At 59.9% G+C, this 9337-nt stretch overlaps 1 protein-coding gene across 2 annotated transcripts in view; it reads right to left on the minus strand.

The window, feature by feature from the left end:
• IGSF9 (immunoglobulin superfamily member 9) overlaps positions 1–6958 on the minus strand; it is a 14283-nt gene extending 7325 nt beyond the window's left edge. For both annotated transcript variants that reach the window (XM_044916277.1, XM_044916276.1), the window contains exons 1-5: positions 6901–6958; positions 6502–6690; positions 2310–2462; positions 1489–1643; positions 1128–1245 (exon numbers count right to left, since the gene is read on the minus strand). In XM_044916277.1, the coding sequence (XP_044772212.1) occupies positions 1128–1245; positions 1489–1643; positions 2310–2462; positions 6502–6690; positions 6901–6958 (673 nt within the window). The remainder of the gene's footprint in view (positions 1–1127; positions 1246–1488; positions 1644–2309; positions 2463–6501; positions 6691–6900) is intronic.
• Between the last annotated feature and the right edge of the window lie 2379 nt (positions 6959–9337).

A 9337-nucleotide genomic window follows, 5' to 3' on the forward strand; every position in this document is an offset into this window, starting at 1 on the left:
CTGCCTAGAAGCTGTGTGTTCGTGCACCATGCATGCAGTGTGTGTGCATGTGCTTGTGTGTGTGTGTTGGGGGGGGGAATCGGTTTTATTCTCTGCTCACTTACCCTTTACATCCCTCATCTGTCACATCTGAAGTCACCTCTGTGCATCCTACCCTACTGCGGATACCCAATACCTTACCCCAAGATACTGCAGCAAGCCCTGACCCCGGCTCCCCCATCTCTGCCACTCCAGTGGCCATTCGTGCAGAAATGCCCCCTTTGGCCACGGAACGCTCCTGCTCAAGAACTCACAACTGCTCCCGGCCTGGCCAACCATTAGAGACTCTTTCAGGTCAGTATGGGCAGCGGGCTCTGTCCCGTGCCAGCCTCATTCTCACTGCCCTGCCTCTGCTCTCTGAACCCCGTCCAGAACGCTCTTCCCGCAGAGTCTGGCCAGGCCACACAGTCTCTCCCATCTGCTGCTCCACTGCCCTCACCCCTTCCCGGGCCCCGCTGCGCCAGCATCAGTCCTAAGAGGTAACGATTCGAGCTGGCGTAAGCACGTTGCCGCACCATCTCTTTTAATCCTCACCGGCGCCTTCTGTGGGAGGAATTACTGTCTCTCCTTCACAGATGAAGAAATGAAGGCTCAGAGGCCGAGAAGTTTGGAGCGCTGCCCAAGGTCAGCAGGGTAGGCAAGGCTCGTTGGGGCCTTGGGGCCGCCAGCCGACTTCGCCCGCCCCCAGTACCAAGGAGAGCGACACTTGGCTCGCTCCTCCCCGCAGCAGAGTCCAGGCCCTGGGGCTCAGCTTTCCTCAGAAGGACTTGGGCAGGGATTACTAAGTGCTGATCACTGTGCTCGGTTAAATTCTTGTAATAGTCCTAAAATGCAGATCTGAACCTCCTTATATATAGACGAGGAAACTGGGGTCGGGGGGGTCACACACCACACTGCTGGGCGCTAAATATCTAGTTGTCCATTCACTGATCCTTTTAAAATTAAGATGCTGGTTTTGGAGCACCAGCCTACATTGGGAGCTCCCTCTGTCTCCACACACCCGTCCCCACTCCTGCTGTGTGCACCCCCCCAGCCACAGGTCACACAGGTCACAGGCCCAGTTCCCAGCCCTCCCCACCGGACAGCACCTAGCACCAGCAGCTGGGTGGCGTGGGAGGCGCTGCCCTCGGTGCTGGAGGCTTGGCAGGTGTAGACTCCGGAGCTGCCTCGCTCCACCCGTCGGATCCACAGCGTCCCATTCTGCACCTAGGGTAGGAGGGGATGAGGAAGGTCCCACGGGCCTCCCCTTCCCTCGGGCAGCCTCAGACCCTGCACTCCCGAGGCTGACCGGCAGAGGGAGGCAGCACGCCAGGCCCAGGAAGCCAGTGCAAAGCCAGTCTCCCAGCATGGCCTTTGCCCCTGTCCTCTAGCCACCACCCCCACCCCCGCCCCCAGGCCTCCACCTGCCCCTCACACTCTAACTACTCCCCTGCCTAGCCCAGGACTCACCTGCACCTGACCCTGGCCTTGGCCAAGGTCCTGTCCTCGGAGCTTCCAAGTCACACGCGGCTGTGGGCTGCCGCGGGCCACACAACGCAGGGTCACAGCCTCCAGTTCCCGAACTTCCAGCACCTGGGGAGGCGTCTCCAGGAATTGAGGGGGTGCTGCAGAGAGAGAGGCATCAGGGGGTGCCAGATATCAGTCCAAAGAGCAGGGTCCGAGGGCCAAGGCGGCAGGTCAGCCCGTCAGCCCAGGGCCACCCTGCTGCACTCGGGGCCAAGCGAGGAATGCGCCAGCCCATCTCTGCACAGGCCTGTAGAGTTGGCAACGGGAGCTGCACATGGGCCGGGGACTGGGCGGGGGCAGCTAGTGGCCTCTGGCACTGCTCTGGGAGACTCTGCTTTGCCCCTATCCGTGGCATGATCCAGTCTCCACAATGAAATGGGAATGATTAGGACATCCCTTCCTTCTTAGGGCTGAGAGAGAATTCATGAGGTACTGGGTTAAAAGGTGTTTTGAAAAAACAACATGCTGTGTATATCAGTGAGCTATGTCTCAGTCCAGGCCCAACAGCCCCTGTCCCGTTCCCCTTTCCTGGCCAGAGAGGCAGGAACAGGGAAGACGGGAACAGAGCCTAGCAGGCAGCTGGGACTTAGACTGAAGAACTGGAAGGGCCGGCGTGGGGGTGGGAGGGGTAAGATGCAGACAGCAAGCCAGCAAACAAGGGGTGTCAGCAAGAGTGGGGCATGGGAACCACACCCCACCCCCAGGCACAGGTCCCCATCATGCTGCTCTCCTCCCTTCTCCACCACCTGCTCCCAGCTTCATACAATTCACTGTGAGGTGCACCCAGGAGCCGTTAGCCGAGTCGTCCTCAGGGCTGTGCTGGTCCAGGAAGAGCACTCGGCACTCGTACCAGCCCTGGTCTTCCGCTCGGAGCCCCTCGATCTGGAGAGATGCCCCCTTCTGCAGCCGGATTCGCCCTGGGAGAGGAGCCCCAAGGCCCTGGTCACGCTGGTTATTCTCAGAGCTCAAGAACAGGCCCAGTCTCCTCCAGTTACCCTGATCAAGTGGGGCCTGGCCCGGAGAGACACAGTGGGGTTGGGGTCACTGAGGGCAGATCCCTCCATTCAGCCCCGGGTCACCTCTGCCTTTCAGCAGCTGGGACCCAGTTTAGGCAAAGAAAAACCCAGAGTGGCGGCAGGTGGACAAGACACTCCACTGAACCGCAGGGGGCTTCAAGGGCTCTTGGGGTAGGGGGGTTTAAGAGCCATACTTAGTCTCCCCGTGATTCTTACAGGACCTGCCCCACCCCACGACTCTTTATAGGGGCAAGGTCTGGCTCCCAGAGTACTCCTCCTGCCAGAGGACGGTCCCTGGAAACCTCAGCAGTGTTTGGGGCCCTGAGCAGGGACCCAGACCTCGCCTCCTAAAGCCCCTAATCCGTCGGGGCTATTATCAACGGCCTAAGCGCCTTAGGGTGGCCAGAGTCCAGCCCAGCCAGGCAGCAAGGTCAGCAGCCTCCTCACCCCATCCCCTCACGCCCCAGGGCACCCAGGCCCCGGCTGGCTGGCCACGTGGAGCTTCACAAAGACACATAGCCCAGCACAGGCAGACACACATGTCCACCCTCAGTCAGCATCCGGCACACCACCAGGCTCAGACGGAGGCCGCCCCCACAAATCCCTCAGCACACTCCCCACACCACTTCGGGTGTCCCTGGCAGGGCGGCCTAGTGACAGAGGCCCGCACTCGGGAGCCAGAGAGACTCCCTTGGACAAGTTAGCCAGCTTCAGTTTCATCTGTAAGAGAGGGAAGGCAAATCTGGACTGGCTGGAGCTCAGCGAACACGGAGCCTCAGCAGGTGCTCACATATTGTTGAACAAACACATGAGCACAACATTTGAAATCAGAAGCTGGACTCGAGCTTGACCCTGTCCCTTGCCTGGTAACACATCCTCTCCTTCGCCCCCAGCAGTGGCCAGCTCCATGAGGCACCAAGCTGCCCTACCAGAAACCTGGGACCGCCTAGACTCCTACCTGTTACCTCCCACACCTATGTGTTCAGTAAATCTTCAAAATTCTGCCTCCTCAATATCTGTTTCTTCTCCAGCATCCTCACCTTAGTGTGGTCCCATAGCACCTCTCCCCTGAGTTACTCCACAGCCCGCTAGGTCGTCTCCCTGCCTTAAGCCTACCTTCTGCTACTTCTGTTACAAGCATCAGTCCACCACACCTTGACCTTTAATGCGGACGGATGAGATTTTCTAAATCTTTGGGGTTACACAAAACCACTGCAGCTCTAAGCCAAGTCCCTCCCACGTGCCCACACCAACCGTCCAGACAGAGGCCCTAATCGGCCCTTCCTAATACTAGAAATTCTGACGCTGTGGGTCTGCTTCTCTTCTACCTCTAGGGTGATCTTTCCAAAATATAATCGAAGCCTGCAGTGCTCCTAGTGCTGTCAGGGAGGAGGAGGAGAATGATCCCATTCAGGCTGGCCTGGTGACCTTAGGCAAGGGAATTTCTTCTTCCAAGGATGAGGTCCAGGGGTGTGGATTCTCCAGAATGGGTGTGGACTAGGTATCTCAAGGGCTAGGTGTTGAAATCCCCACCCAGGAGATAAGCCTAGACTTTGCAGGTAAATATTTAACATAATCACACTCCTCTGCCCCGCTTCGGGATTCCTCCGTCACCCTAATCGGCCTGGCCACAGAGCCCTGCAGAGCCCAGCATATGACCTCTCCAAAGTGCCATAAGATAGCAACTTTTCACGATGGCGACCCTCAAGTTCTACAGGGAAGGAAGGAGAGAGAAGGGAGACTGAGCACTGAACCTGGACCACGGGCATTAAGTACCAGCACCATATTTAATCCTCCCAAGATTTCACTTAGAGGAAAGGACCCGCAGGGCCAGAGCCTGGTGGGCTCCAGACCTCCCGCAGGCAGGGGTGTGTAAAGAAAGCAGGAGACCCAGACTCTGCTCTCAAGCTCTCGGAAGGCAGAGAATCCACACTCACATACATGTACAGTTCACATACACACAGTTCAGGAAATGGTGCTTGCCGTGTCCAGATATTCCAAGGACTGCCGAGCGAGAGGAATACTGAGGGCTTCCAGGGACCACGGGAGGGTAGCAAGGGGAGATGACTGGAGAGAGCAGGGGTTCTGAACAGAACAGAAAGTTGTGTGCTTTGAACCACACAACTCAGGGCAGAGAGAAAACCCATGACTTTCTGCCACACGGGCTACCTTCAAATTCCCGAGAAAGACAGCATGAAAGTCAAAGACCAAAGACCAAAGACCAAAGCCGGCGCCTGGATTAGAAGAGCAGGTCCCACCCGGGGAGGTGGCGTAAGTAAGCCAAGACCGCCATCCGTCTGGGCTCTGGGGCCACGGAGGCACCCCGTGTGGGCTCTGTGCCGGGGGACTGATAGACGGTCGCAGCCTTCCTCCCGGATGCCCTCTCAGCCTGTCCATACCGCTCTTTCCCACTCTGTGCTAGTCTGTAAATCCCGGCTCCTCCACCAGATGGATTCTGGAGTCCTCAAAGATGGGAAGCTTTGGTCACAGGCGCGGTCCCTCCCACATTCTAGGCCACAGGCCTCACACACAGGTCCGGGACCATCTCTCCTTCCCTTGCCCAGAGGGCTTATGACAGGACAGCATTGTCCTTAGCAACCTCCACCTCCTGTTGCCTAGCAACCGCAGTTCCCGTCCCCTACACAAAGGCTGAGAGGCCCCTTCCACACTGGGAGGCAGTAAGAGAGTTAATGGGCGCGGGCGGGGGGCGGGGGGGCCTCCCCCTGGGACCCTGACTCCCCAGACTAGCGCTGGCCAGACCAGGAGCTCCAGACTGGGGGCAGGGGTGGATACAAAGGGCAGGGTAGGAAGAGCCCCAGGGGTGACTGCTCACAGCCCTTGCAGCTCCAAGGAGCAAGAGAGAGAAGGGAAACCCTCTGGTCACAAAGTTCCCAGCCACCCAGTGGCTTGTCGGCTGGAGGAATCCCAAGCCAGGACGGAGGGTAGAGAGACAGTTTCACATCCCCCAGGAAAAGCCCTCTCCCTCCACCGCCCCACCTGCACCTGCCCCGTCCTCACGCAGGGAACATTCTGTAGTGGCCCAGCCTCCGCCCCAGGACCCAAACTCCTCCGGGCCAGCCTGCAGAGGCAGGGAGGGAGGGCTGGTGGGCACAGCTGTTTTTCCCCCACTGTCCTAATTGGGGCCTGCTTTCATCAGCTCTCACAGGGCCTGTGTAGACACATACGCTCCCACCAGGCTGTTTGCCAACAACTGCCCCCAGTTTGAAAATAAACTCTTCCTTTGGCAGCACCTGCCTGAGCTCAGCCTGCCTCTCAGGAAGAGCTCAGCCAATCCTAGGGCTGCTCTCAGGATTCAAACTCAAGAGGGAAAAGGTGGGGGTCTCCTCCCCCACCAACGTTGCCCAGGTGGCCTTTCCCGGGTTTCCCTCAGAAGAAGAAGGCACAAAGACTGTCTTGCGCAGGAGCCCCAGCCCCCACCTTGGGCCCTCCCACACACTGCCCTCTGAGGCCTGCAGAAAACCCGCTCAGATTAAGGATCCATCTGGGATTAGGAGGAAACCAAGCCCTCTGAGGGAGCCAGCCAGCGGGGGCGCAGAAGGCATAGAAGGCGGCCCCTCGGAGGCCTATACACTAGTTTAAATCCGGACAGGAGCCACCTGAAGCAGGAACCCAGCCTGGCCCCATCCATTCCCTGATCTTTAGGGAAACTGGCCCTCACCAACCCCCGCCTCCCCACGCACATGCTCTTCTGTACTCAGACCAGACTGAGCCCCCACTGGAGAAGCAGAAGGGTCACAGACCCACCCACCCTGCTGCCCATCAGCCCACTCCCGAGAGGCCTAGAACCTCCCAACTGGCATTTGAGACAGTGGGGGGGGGAGCAGAGCAGTAAAGAAGAGGTCTTGCCCTCCACCCCCAGCCCACCTTCTTTGGTGCGTTGGTAGCACCTCCCAACCTCCCACCTGAGGACAAGTCTTACCCACGTAATCAGGGTCGATGCGGGGAGAGTAGAGGCCGAACTGGATGAAGATCGGAAGCAGGAATCCAAAGCGCAGCCACTCGATGACATGCAGCGGGGGCCGGCCAGCCGGGGGCAGCAGGTCACAGCCCAGCACCGCACTCTCGCCAGCCTGGCCCACCACTGACACGGCCTCAGGCTTCCCTCGACCTGCAGGGTGGGGCCGACAGCAGGGACCCCAGTCAGGGCTGGGAGAGGACGCTCCTCGCTGGCTCTGAGGGCTCCCCAGGACTTTGTGAAGCGACTGAGAGAATCCTCCACTTCTCCAGAACCAGCCCTATTCCCCCTCTACCCCTCCTGAGGAATGTCCCCCATTCCAAGGCCAGCAGGGAGCTCCTGAGCCCAGGGAGTCCGGCTCACCGTCAGCCCCCTGGCTGATGATCAGGCTGAGGATGACCACACTGAGGCACCAAACCATAGCCCAGCTGCCTGCTCGCTCGGCCCCTCCTATCCACGGGGGCCCAGATGGAGAGGCCCGGGGGTGTCCACAGCCCAGCAAGCCCCACAAAGCCTTCTGATCGGTGGCAGGTTTCAGCTCTCACTCTTCTGGACGATTAGGACTTGGCTCACATAACACCTGATGAAGCCGCTCCCCGGAGCACCACCAGATCTAAATGCAAAATGCAAGGCAACGTACAGAGTTGGCCAATACTTGGGACCAGAAGAAACCCCACAGTTACAGAAAGGCCAGGAGAAGAGCAAAGGAAGAGAGAGAAGAGCAGATAAGTAGGGGAGGTGCACAGAGACTAGAGATCCTGCCAGCCTAGGGAATAAGGGCCCCCCAGGGCCGGGGTGGGAGCACTGGAAGAGCCCGGGAGCACTGGGTGGGGAGACCTGACAGGTGAGGACATGGGGAGGGTGGGGCAGAGGAGGAGGAAGATCTTAAGAAAGGCAGAGGAACTCCAGGGAAACTCGGGGTTACTTAAGTGCTCAGAAAGCTGAGCTGGGATGGAACTGGGGTTCCTATCCTCTTGGAAAAAGATGTGTCAGGAAAATGGGAGATGAAGAGGCCCCGTGGCTCAGCCTCCTCTCTGTGCTCCTTCCTTAGTCCTGCTGCTAATAACAAGATTGCAAGGTAGAATGGGTACCAGCGCCTCCACCCCACAGTGACAAATAAGGACCCCCAGGATCCCAGACAGGCTTGCTCAGGGGCACTGAGCCAGTGAAGGGCAAAGCCTGGATCAGAACCCCCACAAAGCGGCCCCCAGGGAACCCACACGCACAATTCCTTGCCCATTTCCCCAGCCACCGTGAACCCTGGAAGCTGGAAACCTTGCATCTCTTTCTCCACTCAGGCTCTCAATACTGCTCGGGCAGTAAGTGAGTCAGGCACTGGGAGAAGAGGGGCGGCCTCCCCAACCCGCTGGAAAGCACCGCCCCCCCCCCCCAGCATCCTCCAGGTCTGGGCAGGTCCATGGGCAGGCGGCTGGTACTACTTTTCCTTCATGATGCTGCCAGGCAGCCCTCCACCATGACCCAGGTGCCTCACCCCAGGGCTTCCGATTCACTGTCCTCCAGTGACCTGGGGGCCCAGGGTTTGCCAGGCTTTCCCTTCCCCAACCCTAGTGGCAAGACTCAGAAGCCAAAAAGCCTGCGAGTCCCTAGGGTGTACAGAGTAAGCCCTGGGGCACCGATGGTAGGAACCCTGGCTGCTCCAGCCCGAGAGCATCTAGGGTAATCACAGTGGGCTGGGGGCAGGGGTGCGGCTGCCTTGGGTGGGCCCCGCAAACCCAACTGGACTTTGCTCTGTGGTCTCCACCCCACTCCAGATCTCCCAGTTCTGGACTGGCCGTAAACCATCCTCCAAGTCCCTCAGCCTGACCCTGGCTTCTACTTGGGGGCCCCGGGTATGGAACTGACAACTCACCAGCAAACATTCCCCCTTGCTTCCCTCTGGCCCCAGCCAGCTCTCCCATTCTTCCCTGACATCATTTTCCAAGTGGATAGGAACCCCAGCTCCCTGCCGGGTTTCCCCCGAATTCCTCTGCTTTTCCTACATCTTCCTACTCCTCTGCCCACACCCCCCACCATGTCCTCACCTGTCGGGTCTCCCCAGCAAGTGCTCCGATTCCAGCTACCCCTACTTCTCACAGTCCCCCCCAAATTCCCAGTTTCCACCCCTGATCTCCAACTGCACCAGGTCCTCCGCGCTTCAAGGAACTCCCTTCCTGTCTCCTCCAGAATCCCCATCCTCCCACTTCTCCCATCCTCTTCCCCGGAATCTCCCTCCCAAAATTCTCTGGCCTCAGCCCACAGTACCCCTCTGATACCCCACCCCAATTCCCTGCTCCGGACCCCTGAACTCTCCCTTCCGGAACCCCCCAGGACCCACCCCCTGCACAGACGCGCGCGCGCGCGGACACACACACACACACACACACACACACACACACACGCATGCACGCGCACGCGTTACCTCCAGACGCCTCCGGGTCTCGGGGAACCCCCCACCACCCGCCCACCAAAAATCCCACTTCACTCCCCAGAACTCTAGTTCTGCTCCCCAAAGAACCCCACGGTGCCCCTGCCCCCGCTTGCTCCGCGCCCCCGGGACTCCCGAGCCCCGCCGGCCGCCGTCCCTGCCCCCGGAGCGCCCCCGCCCTCACCTGCCCGGCGCCGCGCGGCCCGGCTCCCGCAGCCACACAATAGGGGGCGGGCCCGCCTCCCGCCCGGCGCCCTAGCGCCCGCGTCGCCCTGGAGACCGCCGCGCCCCGCCCGCCGCCGAGGGGGCCGACCAGCGGGGCGGGGCGGGGCGGCCGCGACCCCCGAGCGGCCTGGGAGTTGTAGTTTCGGGAGG

The sequence above is a fragment of the Neomonachus schauinslandi genome, chromosome 6, assembly GCF_002201575.2.
Source record: "Neomonachus schauinslandi chromosome 6, ASM220157v2, whole genome shotgun sequence".
Taxonomy (NCBI): Eukaryota; Metazoa; Chordata; class Mammalia; order Carnivora; family Phocidae; genus Neomonachus; species Neomonachus schauinslandi.